The sequence below is a fragment of the Notothenia rossii genome (genome assembly GCF_949606895.1).
Source record: "Notothenia rossii genome assembly, chromosome: 2".
Classification (NCBI taxonomy): Eukaryota; Metazoa; Chordata; class Actinopteri; order Perciformes; family Nototheniidae; genus Notothenia; species Notothenia rossii.
The window spans coordinates 28,750,393-28,765,462 of record NC_136904.1 but is presented as its reverse complement, the minus strand read 5'-3'; the positions used below and the strand labels follow the sequence as shown (position 1 = coordinate 28,765,462).

Here is a 15,070-nt window from a genome sequence, read left to right as displayed (position 1 = left end):
TGGGGTTTGAGTGAGCCCATCTAAAACCACTGTCAAGTCCCATAAGGGCACCAGTGACCTGGAAATAGGGAGGAGCCTGGGAGCTCCCTTCATAAAACGGCAGACCAAAGGATGTTGGCTAGCCGTCTTACCCTCAAAGCCCACATGGCATGCAGCAATAGCAGCCAGGTATACTTTGATCGTAGAGAAAGCTCTGTTTATCAATTAGGTCATGTAGAAATGATCAAATCACTCCCACAGGGCATTGAAAAGAGGTGTGCCCTTTTTGAAGGCACCACTCCTCAAACACCCTCCACTTACAGTCATAGAGAGACCTGGTGGAGGAAGCTCTTGCACTCTAAATAGTGTTTATCACCATCTGAGGGAGCCCCACTGTATTCAGACTATACCACTCACGGGCCAGGCCCATAGGGCCAGGCGCTCTGGGTGTGGGTGAAAGATCGTCCCCCCCGCCTGAGACAGTATGTCTCTGCGTAGGGGAAGCTGCCACGGCTGTCCGCACAACAGCTGATAAATCTCCGCCAGCCAGTACATAGCAGGCCAGTGCGGAGCTATTAGGATCATTGTGTGGCGCTGTTCCCTCACTCTGGCCAGAATTGGGGGTATCAGCGCCAGGGGTGGGAACGCGCAGAGGAGGACCGGAGGCCAAACGTGCGCGAGCGCGTCCACGCCTAACGGTGCGTTCAGATCGTGCATTGAAAAGAACAGCTGACAATGAGCATTTTCTTTTGATGCGAACAGATCTACCGCGGCTCGTGACCACCTTCTGCGATAGGACAGCACCCATAGGCCCGCCCCGTACTAGAAAAGTCGGGTGCAGCCAGTGGCGCAGTGCCATTACGCATTTCACAGTGACCATCACTCTCCGCGCGTCATGGCGGCTACCCAGCGCTGAAACTCCCTCATGTGTAAGCGTCCAAGTCGTACCACCAGGATGGCTGACTCCATGAGCCCCGGTAACCGCAGACATGATCTGAAGAGAACATATTTGCGTGGCTGGAAATGAGCGAGACAAGCTCTGAAAGCTTTCACTCTTTCCGCTGACAGGCGGGCTGTAAAGGGCACCGAGTTCAGGTGTAGACCCAGGAAGAGTACAGTCTGGGCTGGGGACAAAATGCTATTTTCTGTGTTTATTATGAAACCCAGGTCGAGCAGGTGTTTTATGAGGATATTTGTCTGCGTAATAGCCTCTTTCTCCGACTGTGCGAGAAGCAGCCAATCTTCCAGGTAGGTTGCCAGGCGAATACCCTTTTGTCTTAACGGGGCTATCGCGGCTTCCGTACATCGCACAAACACTCTTGGACTGAGAGACAGACCGAAGGGAAGTACTCTGTACTCGTAACAGACACCCTGAAATGCGAACCTCAGATATTTCCTGTGTGGGTAATGTACTGGGATGTGGAAATACGCATCTTTCAGGTCGACTGATGTGAACCAGTCGTTTTGTCGCACGAGACGTAGCAGAGATGTGTGAGTGAGCATTCTGAATTTGTATCTTTTGAGATAGTTGTTCAGAGCTCTCAAATCTAGTATTGGCCGAATTCCGTTCCCTCCCCGTTTGGGAACGAGGAAATACTTATGAATAAAAGCCGCTCTGACTCTGTTCGGCGGGTATTATAGATATAGCATTCTTTTCTAGTAGCGAGAGAATCTCTCGCTCCAGAATATGGGCTGACTCTCCCCGGGCTTGTGAATACAGAATGCCCGAGAAGCGTGGGGGGGGTGACAGCGAATTGGAGCCTGTAGCCCCGTGTTACTGTCTTGAAAACCCAAGCAGAAGCTGTGAGCATCTTCCACCTTTCGCTCCTTAAAGCGAGCGGAGATGTCACGTCTCTTTCCCTCTGAGTCTCTATTTGTTGTGTTATGGGGCCCTCTAGTGTCTGAACACGGCGGTACCCCATGGTTGATAACCCCAGCCGACACTGCGCATGCGCGTGGCGGTGGTGCCTTCACAGCTCCAGCCGGCACTGCGCATGCGCATGGCGGGGTGCCTTCAGAGACTCATCTATTATCCGCCTTTTGAGAGAGGCCGTAGCTGCTCTCAAAAGAGGGACAGGTGATGGACTGTTTATTGTTTTTCTTTTCATTTTTTTGGACTGCGCCCTCGGCTTGAAGCCTGGATGCGACAGTGAAAAATGGTTTATTTGAAAATAACGGTATTTGTGACATGTGGTTTTGTGACTTAGGCAGATAACAGAACTTGCTGTATCTGGTATTAAGTCCGTTTCCCTTCTGGCGCGAACTTGAGGATGGCGTTGCGGCATCACTCGAGGCGGTGGGAAGATGGGGGCCTGGTGGCACCCCGAAAACACATCTGGAGCTGAGGAACAGGGAACTTCCAGCTCTGTCACCGAGGAGAGGAGAGGAGGCTGTCAGGCCGCCCGCTTCTTCTTCCTCGACTGGTGACTGAAAATCTGAGTCGGCTGTGCCTGAACGGCTGCTGCCGGAACCGGAGATTTTCTCGGCCAGCTCGTCCTCTTCTCCTGCCTGGGCTGGGGACTCGGGGCGGGCTGTGGCCTCTGCTGCCTCGGTACCTTGAACCGGGCAGGACGTGAGGCAACTTGGGCGAAGGACTGCCGCGAGACCGTCGCAGGTAGCGGCTGGACCCTTCGGGGGAGACAGAGGTGGAGGGCCTCGTCTTCCTTCTTTTTCGACTCACACCTCCGCTGCATCGAGACTAGAGCGGAGCCGAAAATAACCTCGGGAACGATAGGCATGTCGAGAACATCCTCCTTTTCCCGGTCTGGGAGGTTGGTCAGGTTGAGCCACCTGGCTCTCTCCTGTACCACCATTATGCCCATGACTTTGCCCGTGGCCTGGACAGCGCTGCACACGGAGGCAAATGTCCGTGATCGCTGTGATCTCTTCCCACACGGCCGGCCCAGGTTTGCTCGACAGGTCCTTGCAGAGCTCCGCCTGGTAGTCGGTCACCAGTGAGGATATGTTGAGTGCCCTGGCGGACAACGCTGCGGCTTTATAGGCCCGTTCCGTCATCGCTGACTGGAATCAGTCTGCCTTCCTTCCTGCTTGGTGTCGGAGCCAGCCTCGGTTGGAGGTGGGCTGCCACCAGCGGTTCCATGGGCGGTATGCGGAGCAGGCCGAGCCTCTCCATACCGTCACAGTCCAGTCCTTTGTCCTCGCTGCTTGGGGCAAAGTCTTCCCCTCGTAGCGAGACCTGGAGGTCTCCTTGGCCATTTCAGGCCATGAGATGTCCAGCCTGGAAGCGGCGCGTTGACACATGGCCTGCAGGTCCATGCTCAGACAGGGCGAAGCTGGTGCGCTATCGCCCGGGAGAGCAGCCATTGCTCCCGGCTTTGCAGCTTGAGCTGATGACACGAAGATATCATCTTCTTGCTCATCCGAGTCGGACAGGAGGAACTCAGAGGCATCCTCTTCGTACTCCATGTAGTCCAACTCCAGGATATCCTTCGTGGGCGAGAACATGGTGAGGTCCAGTTGGGAGCCCCAACATGAGGGGGATCATGAGGGGGTCCTGTCCCGACAAGCTAGCTTGGCGTGCTAGCCGTTGGCGGAGGCTCTTGATGGTGAAGCGGGCACAATGCCCGCACGAGCCGGGGTTGTCAATAGCCTCCTGGGCGTGTTCCAGCTCGAGGCAGGACGAGCAGACCTGGTGTGAGTCTGTGCCTGATATCTTCAACCCGCAGCCGCAGAGCCGAGCCTCCGAGTCCCTGACTCCTCTGGTGTGAGGGAGAGAAGCGTCCATCTTGTTCGCCGTGGTGACGGCGTGGAGAGGACCCGCTCGTAACAGGTACGTTGCTGAGAAAATATTCTTTCCCCACCTGTCGTTAATCCGGAAAAAAGCGACGGTGTAGAATTGTATTCTCAAAGAATATTAAACTGGTGTGTTAATACCTTTTTATCTTCCCCTCCTCTGGTGTGAGAGAGAAAAAGAAAAAACGTCCTCGCTACTGTGGTGTCGGTAGTGAGGGAAGGCAAGCTAGCAACAGGTGTGTTAATAGCTTGAAAAATCAAAACCTTACCTTTAATTCCGAAGAAAGAAACGTCGAGGTAGATTGCAATACTAACTGGTGTGTTAGTATTAACAGTCTTCTTGCGAAGCAGAAAAGTAGCCGGCGAGCGCCCGTCGACCGAAAGTTAGCTTTGGGTTCAGTCTGTGGACTGTTAAGCTAGCCCGGCTACTGATATGTCGAGATGTGTTCTGAAGCGAGAAGAGGTGTTTGAATGACGCTGCGACGTGGCGCAAGCTACTTATAGGTTGGGTGGATTCCCTGACGCTGACGTCAAGATCACCAGCCAATCAGGATTGGCATAATGAGATTGATGCTTCTGTTTGCTCCGCCATGAGGCGCATCCCATAGTGAGACATCGAACGGAGTGTTATGAATGAGAACACAGAGATGTGCAGCTCACCGACGCAGAGGAAAAACCAACATAACATCAAATCAGAGATTAAACACAGAGCCATGTGAAAAATGGATACACCCCCCACCCACATATAGGAAAAAAGGGCAAAGGCAAGAGATTAGCCCTACTTAGAGAAAAGGTTTCCATGGCAGCATCCTCTAGTTGATCCCAAACGGAGCTCTTATCGCGACCTGGAAGAATTTCCCAGCAGCGGCAGCAGGAGGGAAGAGAAGCAGCGAGAGCAGGAGGGGTTAGGCCAAGAGGTGAGGGGGTTTAATGACAAAAACAAGAGCAGAGCAGGCCGAGAACCACATCAGAGGAACACGAACAAGGACCAACAAAGACATGCTACGCTCATTTATTCACTAATCATAGCTTGGAGCTTGTCAGGCAGGTGAGCCATAATCTTGTTATTGGGATTTGCGATGATGAGGCTGTTTGTTTATGATTTGTTTAAATATATAATTAACTGCAAGTCATTATTGTTGTCACATATTTAAAGACTGTAGTTTAACTTGAGACAAATAAATATAGTTTTGCCTCTTTAAACATGCGATGTATTAATTTGCATTACAAGGATTTTCCAATTTCTCCCCTGAGTCATGTTATTCTGTTTAGGGCATGATTTTAAATACATGTATTCAAACTTGTCATAGAGCAGTGACTACAGATGTCTTTAGTTTTGTCAACTCATAAGTGTGTAAAATGGTAACATCAGAACGCAAACCTCAAGGTATAACCTTTCACCTTTAGAGATGTTCAGTTAACTATTTGATAATAAACAATTACCGTTTCACCGCCTCATCAGATCACATGTCTGACTCCTGCTGTTCCCTGTGATAATAACTCTTCCCTCAGTCAGTGAAAGTTCACTGTGGTTTCATTAGGCGAAACCATGCAAGAGCTTTCAGAAGAGCTGGTAGGGGAAAGACTTCAATTCCTTTACATTAGTGAAAACACATTTATACAGTTAAACCTGTTTGTTCCAAATATGTTTTTCCACAAACAACAGAGATCATGTTAGTAAAGCAAGGCTGTGCTTTTGAGAACACAAGAAGGAGATGTTTTCATGAAACAGCTGAATAGATGTCAGCTAAATGTAAGAGGAAGAGTCTGAACAGAAGACCCTACCCAGCAGGCCTTCACAGAGGTAAATCCTCATACTGATGTCCTCCACGGGCAGCGCAGGCGGGCCCTTTGCTGCAGCGACTGCCGGTTCTTTGGCTGTTGGTTTCAGAGTGTGAGGCTTCCCCTGTGGAAACAGTCACGTTAGAAAACTTACATTTAGTACAACAGCAACACAATTATAATCTCCTATTTCAGAAATTCTGTTAACAAGTCTAAAAATGTGCTGAGGATGTTTTGTATCTACAGTATACAGTCAAAGGCTGTTAAGATTGTGTGAACATGCATTTCTTAAATACCATATTGATTGATTTGTTTTCATAAAGAATTTTAGAACAGATATGATTTATTTATAAAATATCCTAGCATCCAGTGTGCTGCAGATTATTCAGGTTGGATACTGTTATTCCAGTGTGTCTGAGCAGCAATACAAATGTCTACCATCTTGATGATCTCAGATCTCGAAGAGAAAAGTTGGAGTGGAAAGGGATTTTCCACACGTAGTTTTCCAAACCGCAGAGTGCACTTGAGAGTGTTTTTGGATTGTAAACAAATGTTGTTTGTTTAAAAGTAGTGTCGCCCATTACCAACGGTTTGAGATTTAAAGGAATTAAGGCAGCTTCTGTACAGTTTTTTAAGTTCAAACGTAGTATGTTCCAAATGAAATGTTCTCAGCTACGGATAGTGAGTTCTGTACTTACAAACACCGAGCTGGTGGCTGGATTGGTTTCAATCTCACTGTCGGAGAGAGTCCCTCGGGACTGAGTTAAGTGAGCAGTCCTCCTCCCCCCCAGGCCGTCTCCTGCTGTGCTGCTCAGGTCGCTGTCAGCTCCGAGAGTCTCTCCAGAGCTGTTGCTGATCTGAAGAAAAGAAAGCCAGGTGTGAGAACAACACATAAGAGATGTCTCAAAGCAAGAACGTCTGGTATAAAAGCAGCTTTGGGCATTCATTCTCATGGTTAATTAGTCAAGTAAAGAAACAGAGAGAATTCAAATATTCTAACTTCCTATCAGCTGATTCCTTGCCTTCATTGAAATTATATTCTCGCTATGTAATATTGAAATGCACTACTTCCTGTTTTGAATGGTTGCACTATTGCTTTATGTATTGTGTATTTGATTACACAATTCGGTTTGCTTGAATTAATTTACCCTGATGAAGGTCTAGTAAACTGGTTGCCATAAAATAAAGTTTTTTCGTGCCAAATATTATTAAAATCCATTATAATTAGTATTATTTTACTGGTTTGAACAATGTTTGGCTGCACACCATTAGTTTGTATTGACAGTGGCTGGCCAGTAATTAGTCAATTAAGTTTAAGGGGTTAAAGGATATGCAGTAATACATTAGTTTATGATTGACTTTTTAAAGAGAGAAGAAATAAAAAATAAAAAAAGACTTCAAATATCTTGGACTAAAACCATCATTGTGGGATGTGCTGTTAATGTTGAGAGGTACTGTAGCCAGAGCAGATGTGAACAAGGTGCTTATATCCGAGTTGGCCGTGCCCTACCACTGTGCTGGCCTCTGAGTCCTGGCTGGTGCTTCTTGTCAGAATCGGTGGCTCTGAGCTAGTTACAGACTCTGTGTCGCTCTTCTGTAAACCCACATGGAGAAAAAAGGAGAGAATTCAGTGATGAACAGTTAACAGTGAAGAATGTACAGCAGAGCCTGGGGACGGCAGAGAATCATGTTAAAAGGTACGCCATTTCAACTAGATACTGAGCCTGTTGTGTGTGTGTTTGTTAATCATCACAAAAAAGAGACTACTCCATGAACAAACCTGAGATCCAGAGACACTGAGGCCACTGTCAGCACTGATCTGTGACTTCTTCTCCTCAGCATCAGTCACCTGGGGGCGCTGTTGCTTTGCTCCGTCAGACCCTGAGGGACAGACCATTATTATCAGCATGTTTTCATGAAAAGGACCCCATTATCTTCTTGCCTTACTGAAAGTCGCCCTATTTAAAGCCAGCACAGCACAGCAACACTGATGCTACATCCATCTAAAGTGCCAAAGCCTCTATTTAAACACTGCCAAGCAAACAGTGTAACACTACATTAGTCATGTTGGTGTAATTATTTTACTAGCAAGGAATCAAAATCTTAAGATGCCAATAGTTAAAAATAAATGGTGAATATAATCATCTAACGAGGTAAACAAACCTGTTTTCAACACTTGTATAACAATGGTGTTTAACTGAGTACTAACACATAAAGGCTCTTAGGACACAGAAGTGACAAAGGGGCAAGCAGAGAGTGCCATAAAAAGCTACAAAACAAAAACAGCAGTAGCGTGACATTAGTTTCAAGTCAAGGCTGCAAATGTGGCCCAGGTTACAACACAGACGGCAAACAGACACAGGCAGTTAGCATGCAGACAAACTGGTGGACGGTAAAGGAGACATTTTCTGTTTCAAGTGGGATTTCTACTATCCATCACTTCAGTAGATGCAGATATGGTGAAAAGTAAATTCTTAAACGTTCTTGTTATTTGGTTGTTTTTGTGACACTTGACCATTTAACTGTGGAACTGTAGGATATTGGCTGCAAATACACAATTTACAGCAAGTCACTTGAAACTGGAAAAAATACAGTTAAAAATAGCAGGACAGGGAAACAGGTACAACTATTCTGCTACTCTTTAAGCATGGCATCAAGGGAAAAAACATTAAAACAAAATGACATATTGCTTAACATTCTATAACATAACATTCCCATATTGTTTGTTATGTTACGGACCCTTAGATATCTGTCTAAGGCTAAAGCTTAAACAGATATCCCTTATATCAGTTAAAACGTTTTTCTTTTTAAATGTTGTATAGAATAATTAAATTACCTGCTTTAGCTGTATTCAAAGAGGAAACAAATGTAAACAATAATACAAAAACACTTTTATACAGTACTACATTCCCAGGTGGCTTCTATAGTATGTTCTGCATCCCACCTCAGGAGTTTGTTAGTATGTAATGACCTCAGGTTTGTTAAGCGAGTACATGTGTTAAGCAAACATACTATGACTGGCTGCTGTCATGAGGTTTGATTAAACACAACTTGAAATATTTTTGGAAACTAAAACAATGATGTCATTTCTCACAGCGCTATATCTGTGAGAAATTCAGTGAATCCTCGCTTTCATTTACAGATAATTTAACACCACTAGAGTATGCCTACTATACTGAATATAATATATTGGTGTTATACATATTTCACAGAAATTGTGTGAAATATATATAAACCAATATTAAAAGAGTCATACTCTCCATTTTTCAATTGAAATAATTCAAGTGGAAATCTGATAAGGCGTACATAATAAATCCAATCACGACTTTATAATCTCAAATGATTACTGTTATGCTATAGCATCTTCTCGTTATCCATTCAGACATCCTAATTAGGAGCAATTATTTCTTCATGTATAAAGACACTGGTGGAAAAAGGTCAACAGCTGAACACCCCAATCTTTTCTTTTTTCGTGTGTGAAAAGTCTCTTACTCTGTGGTTTTTCCATAGCTTTTTGCTTATCCTGGTGCTTGCTCCACAATTCTACCCAAGATGCATTGCAAGCAAGGAGAGAAAGACAGAGAGAGAGTCAGAGAGTTGGTTGAAAAGGCATGTGTGGTGGATGAGCATTAAAATCAAAACAAAAGAACAAAATAAGCATTGAGAATCTATCATTGTTAAACAGAGGGGTATTGTAATGTCTGCATGTAGCTGTGCTTTCATCTGGACACAATTTTTAAAAAATAAGTATTTTGTTGTCAAAATGGCTCCACTGTGTGAAACAGCTACTATGGGAACATTACAACACACCGGAGCCCCGCCCCAGAGTCCTGGAGAGCCACACAGTGACGTCACAATGAGCTTTGGCTCTGACCACAGGCCACAGGTTTCATCAACTGGATTTGTCTGGCTCTCCAGAGCAAAAGGGAAGAGAGAGTGAGAGAGGTTTGATTTGGAAAAAGAGCATGGGATGGGGTTGAGAGGCCGAATAGCCAGCAGGTGAAATGGAGCAGTTGCAGAAGCCGGGATGCAAGTCTCACAGCAGACTGTAGAATTGAAGGTGCAACTTCTAACAGGAAAAGAAGGGGTGCGGGTAGGAGAGGTGTCAGGGTGGTTGACTGAAAGTTTCCCCGGTAAACAGACCCAGAAACATTGTCAGAATATTAAGTAGTAAAGAAAATATTAAGGATTTTCTCTGTTCGTTGGTTCTTTTGCGACCAATACAAAATGTGTCTTTTCACTGGGACTGTCTACTGGGGAGTGTTGCTTCCACCCTCCATGCTGATAGCAAAGGCAGCTGCCATTTTTTCTGCAGCACACCTCGCAGAAACCTGCAGTAAAGGCACAGACGAGCACCGATTTGGACTTAGCGATGCACATACCTCTGGTTTCCCTCGTCCACTACTGCAGATTTAGCTATTTGAAGACCAAAACAAAGACATGCATTCATGGTACTAAGAGGCTGGCAACAGAAGTCCAGGGAGGAGGCAAACAGGGGCACAGAGGTTTCAGGAAGGGGAGACAAACACACGCAGTCCAGGCTGGCACACAGGCAAATATTCCATACACTTGTTAAGCCTATATATTTTAACTAGAGCCAAATTCTGCTGTTTAGGTTTTCTGTTGAACTATTTTGTTTTAATTCCAAATCCAGACACAGACCCTAAGATCACAGGAGCACGTTTTCACACAAAAAAAGTGTTTCTTTACAAAGCCCACTTCATTGATTATCACCAGTGGTAGAGGTCAAAGTGGGTGGAATATTATAACACCTGTAAGAATATTTAGGGGAGAAGTGAGGGGATCTTTACGCTTGGGGAGGGGAGGGGGGGGGGTAATTAGGTTGATGAGCTTGTAGGGCACGGGGGCAGGGGATCTCACAGTGCACATGCAATCGGGGCTGGAGTGGTGTACACACCAATCGAGGCAATAAAGTTCTCCTCGTTCAGACTCCGGGTATCAAAATGGCGGGCTCCTTTGCCCATTGCGTGGTGCGGCACCTGCAGGTGTGGGACGTTCAGGAGGTTCTGAGGGCGGGCGGTCTCCATGCGACCGGTTGAACTCTCTTTACTGCCCGGGCTGTCAGCACTGTCTGTGGGGCTTTGCTTGCGTTTTTCTGGGTCTACCAATTTACCACAATGAAGGGACCAAAGACAGAGTTCATCAACATTACAGAAAAAGAAAATATGTGGGGTTTAAACTGAGAGAGTATTAACAGAATTAGACAAAGAAGGAACAACTACAGTTTTTGTGAATAGCATATAGCGTGCAGAAACGTAATTTAAACATGAAGCAAAGACAAGTGTTAGTAGCGCAGGCCCGCTGCAGTTAAGCTTCTCAGGAGAAAAAGTCTTGAAGAGTCTTTAGAAAATGGTATAAGTCGCAAATATTTACATGTAGGCATTCCTGTGCTAAACATGGGGGATGTACCTTTGGTTTGATAATGTGTGCGTGCTATTTCCAATAAGCTGAAGACACTGGCCATTCCTCCGAGGCCCGCGTTGGTGTAGGAGTGCTCCAGACTGGAAACTGTGCACTTCAAGATGTCCAGCATGCCTTTGTACACCTTCCTGCTCACCTCCTGCAAACACACACAGCAACAAGGTTCATAGTGACTCAACATTTTGTGAGTTTACAGTTTGCTAGACTGTAACCAACAAATTGTTGTTAAAGTGACTTAGAGAGCAAAGCAACGCATCATGCACATAACTACACTTAACTACTAATGTTTTCAATAAATAAATCAACAATAATTGAGTTCAACATATGAATATTATGATTTGTTGCTTTTCTTTAATATATACAGTATGACAGTAAAATGTATAGATTGGTCAAACTGGCAATAAATGAATAAAACAAGCAACTTCAATGTATCATCTTGGTGTCTCCGACATATGGGCCTTTCGCGTTTACATTAAACAGACAACATCATCTATTCTCAGAATTAACAATTAATTTACATTTGCCCAACAAACCATGAGTGAAGGAAAACATTTGTAAATGAGCAATCTAAATCCAATAAAGAAATACAAATGTATACAATTGGGAAGTCATTTTAATTCATAATGTATTCATTTCATTGTACATCAGTTAAAAGTTGGTCTCACCACATCCCGTATGACCTCCTGTCTGGCGTCATCCTCCGACTGGACTGTTCGGTTCAGCTTACTCAGCACAAACACACGAAGCTGCTCGTTCTCCAACAGGCGGCGAACTTTTTTCATGTTCAGCCAGCCAACTCCCTGACCGTCCAGAACGCTCTGCACCACTTCCTTCAAGAACTGTTGGTTCTCACTGAATCAGAACAAACTCAAATTCAGTGTGAAAAAATGAAACACATCTCAAGACAATATGCTCTAATCATGTTGACAGAAATGCTGCGATTGAAATAATTCATCACCTTGTGTTGTTGACTCGACCCTGAGGAGAGGGCGATTCTCTCTTCACCGTCGGACTGTGCTTGATTACTGAAGACTTTTGGTCCACAAGTGCTCGAGGGGCACGTGCGCCTGGAACAACAACAAAAAAACAATAAGGTTTCTTAGCGCCACAACAAGAAAAAACAAACACAAACAAACTACTAGGTCACCAAACAGAGGAGCACTCAGTGGAAGAGAACTGGACACACACAAAAGGTATTGCTCATCAGGAACTGTAAACCAGGGTAGGAAGCAACTTGTAAACTAGTACTTCATCTAAAGCTACCACATCGAATAGGAAAGACAGCACTTTACATCACTGTGTGTAGAGGGCAGGCACACCTGGAATCTACTGAAGGTTTTCTACTGCTGAACAGTCAACTTACTGGAGCTGCTAGAGGCTATTACCACACAAAGAGGGTTGAAGGACAAATCAAAAAAGGACATGGTACACACACACACACACACACACACACACACACACACACATTGGCAGCATTGATGTGAGGTCAGACGGAGGAGTGTGTGTAGAGGAACTGCATTAGTGATGTCATGCGTTGAAGGAAATTAAGAGATGAGTGGGGGTTAAGGAAAATGAGCAACACTGTCGGCATCTGCGAGTCTACTTGTCGGAGTTGGTTCAATCTTTTTAGAATTGTATTTACATAGCTATAAAAAGAGGTAAAACTGTTTATCTTCTCCCTTAATTGACTCAAATAAATGCAAGTGAGAGTTGACCCACACTTGAGTCGAAGCAGCATTTAATCAAGCGGCAGATTAAGGAGCATTATACCTTGTTACAGATGTGTTCAATTTTATTTGACACCTGAGGGACATTATATATGTATCACACTGCTATTAATAATCTCATAGATGTTAGGGCAACACAGGCTCAAATTAATTCCCATGATGGCAATGATTTCAATATATTTAAAGCAGTGGGAGACAATGTGCGTGTACTCATACTAAGTGTTTAATGTGCCTTTCTGCACGCCCAGAACATGCAACTTCTGTGGCTCACTGCACGGATCAATTGACCCACACCCACACTTGACACACAATCATCCTTGCGATTCCATTAACAATTCCAATAAAGCGTAATCAAGTGGGACAGACACATCCTCAACAATGTTGACAAAAGGAGAGAAGGACAATCTGACAGCCAGTTGTTGACCTTTAAAAGTAATCCATCAGCCATCATGAGCCCCTCAGGCGGAACGTAAAATGATCTAGCTAATGTATCCTGACAGTGTCTGCTGGAGTCTGTTTGCATTTCTCGACAAGGTCCATTTGTTCACATGTTGACAAAATAAAACCATTTTGATCAAACTCTTTAGAGAAACTAAGAGTCTGGCCAGCTTTAACTCAGAGTCAGGCCTGATGGGATAAGAGTCTAAATGAAAGGCAATGTGTAAATCAATTCAAAAGGATTATAACCATTATTTAAAATAAATGTTTTCAACCAAAGGTCATATGCAACTGTAGCTATACATCCTAGAAACCACTGTGTGTGAACTTTGTACTGGTTTTCTAAGAACAGTAACACAACTCTATTACCACACTGTGCATGTAGTGAGTATATACACAAAGTGCTACACAAAGACCAAACAATTATAGAACAATCGCCTTTAGTTATTTGTTGATTGTGTTTCAAAGACATGAAAGGACGGAGGAGGAGCCCCCTCCTACACGCAGAGAACAGAAGGCTTTTCTGATCTGACATCTGTCAGTACAGGCTGGCTTTTCTCAGTTTTATGTGACAGGAGGGAGCTATTGTTTATTATTGTTTCTGAAGTGTCATGGGGAGAAGAAAATTACGTTTTATTCCCAATATCAAAACTTTGATTGCACCATAAGAATTCTTCAGCACAATTTTGTTTGCAAACCAATAAAGCACGTCCGTTCTTAGAATAAATAAGAAAGTGACTGCTATAGAGGCAGCCCTTAAAACTCAAAGGCTCTTTATGAGTATGATAAACAATGCTGCAGAAAGATGGTTATGGATTTTTCCAACAAAAATGTGGCCAGACATAACTCAAGCTGAATGAAAATGTTTTTGTTAACAAACAGTGCCGGAGTCTTGGAAAGTTTCCATCAATATAGGCTAAATGAGCCCAGAGTATTATTAATAGAGTCTAGGCTGCAGCGTTACTTGAAATGTTACTTGACCCTTGGGGTGAAATGATTTATCGACCTAAAAACAAAAAGAGAGATCCTACTGAAGCTGGACCAGCAACAACTTCAATGTAACCGCAGGAAAAGGGTTTATATTGAAATGATACATCTATTTGACAGTCTCTTAATTGTCAGACAGTGTAAACACATTCACTCAGTCACATTCAAAAAGATACAAATATATATTTAAATATAAAATGTATGATATCGTTTTTTTCCCTTATATTTAAGATGAGAGCCACAGGTCCCCGAGAATCCGCCTGACAACTTGGCAAACACACACAATGCCAAGCAACATCGTGCCTTACCTCCGGAGTATTGAGTCTAATCTAAATGTTGGCACACTGCAGAACCCCGTTTAACCCCGTTTTTTTTACCGTCAGGTTGTAGTTTTGATGACAAACATCTTGCCGGGTAAAAGACTAAGTGTGGTTCACTGGTAATAAAAAAAATGTGACAGATGCAAATTTGCATAATTCTTCTGTAGTCACCGCTCATTTTGTACAGCGCATTTACTGCATTATTTGGGCCCAACCCCATGTTGTACTCTGTGGTAGCAAAAAGGAGAAGAGAAACAGTGAGAAACCACGGATGCTGGTACATTTGTTTAGTCTATTCTATTTTCATTCTGTCTCCCCAGCATCCTGTTTTCCATCCTCTGCTTCATTTGCTTCCCTGTTGTTATTTGTTGCACGATTAATTGTTCCACTATTTACTGTGATTACTGATATTAGAACCAAGCTTTTTTCCTCACATGCACTTCCTATCTTTCTTGTGATGAGGCTAGTTCAATAGATAAAGTGACTCTGGAGTGAAATAAACGTTGGTCTGAGGAAGGGAAATGGCGACGTGGCAAGAAGACAAGGGACTTTACTGAATCATTGGTGACTGAAATGAAAATACACAGAGGGGAATGCTGGGAGATGTAGTTGACTGGCTTGAAGAAGCATGCAGCTCACTCT

General features: G+C 44.3%; 1 protein-coding gene across 12 annotated transcripts in view; it reads right to left on the bottom strand.

Moving 5' to 3' along the window:
- madd (MAP-kinase activating death domain) overlaps positions 1 to 15,070 on the bottom strand; it is a 52,766-nt gene that overhangs the window by 11,840 nt on the left and 25,856 nt on the right. For 5 of the 12 annotated variants that reach the window (XM_079665408.1, XM_079665418.1, XM_079665417.1 and 2 more), the window contains 10 exons: positions 11,915 to 12,023; positions 11,622 to 11,808; positions 10,945 to 11,095; positions 10,433 to 10,636; positions 9,007 to 9,057; positions 7,295 to 7,395; positions 7,025 to 7,108; positions 6,213 to 6,371; positions 5,518 to 5,638; positions 4,515 to 4,577 (listed from right to left, as the gene is read on the bottom strand). In XM_079665408.1, the coding sequence (XP_079521534.1) occupies positions 4,515 to 4,577; positions 5,518 to 5,638; positions 6,213 to 6,371; positions 7,025 to 7,108; positions 7,295 to 7,395; positions 9,007 to 9,057; positions 10,433 to 10,636; positions 10,945 to 11,095; positions 11,622 to 11,808; positions 11,915 to 12,023 (1,230 nt within the window). The remainder of the gene's footprint in view (positions 1 to 4,514; positions 4,578 to 5,517; positions 5,639 to 6,212; positions 6,372 to 7,024; positions 7,109 to 7,294; positions 7,396 to 9,006; positions 9,058 to 10,432; positions 10,637 to 10,944; positions 11,096 to 11,621; positions 11,809 to 11,914; positions 12,024 to 15,070) is intronic. The other 7 variants (XM_079665412.1, XM_079665409.1, XM_079665410.1 and 4 more) reach the window with 5 other exon arrangements.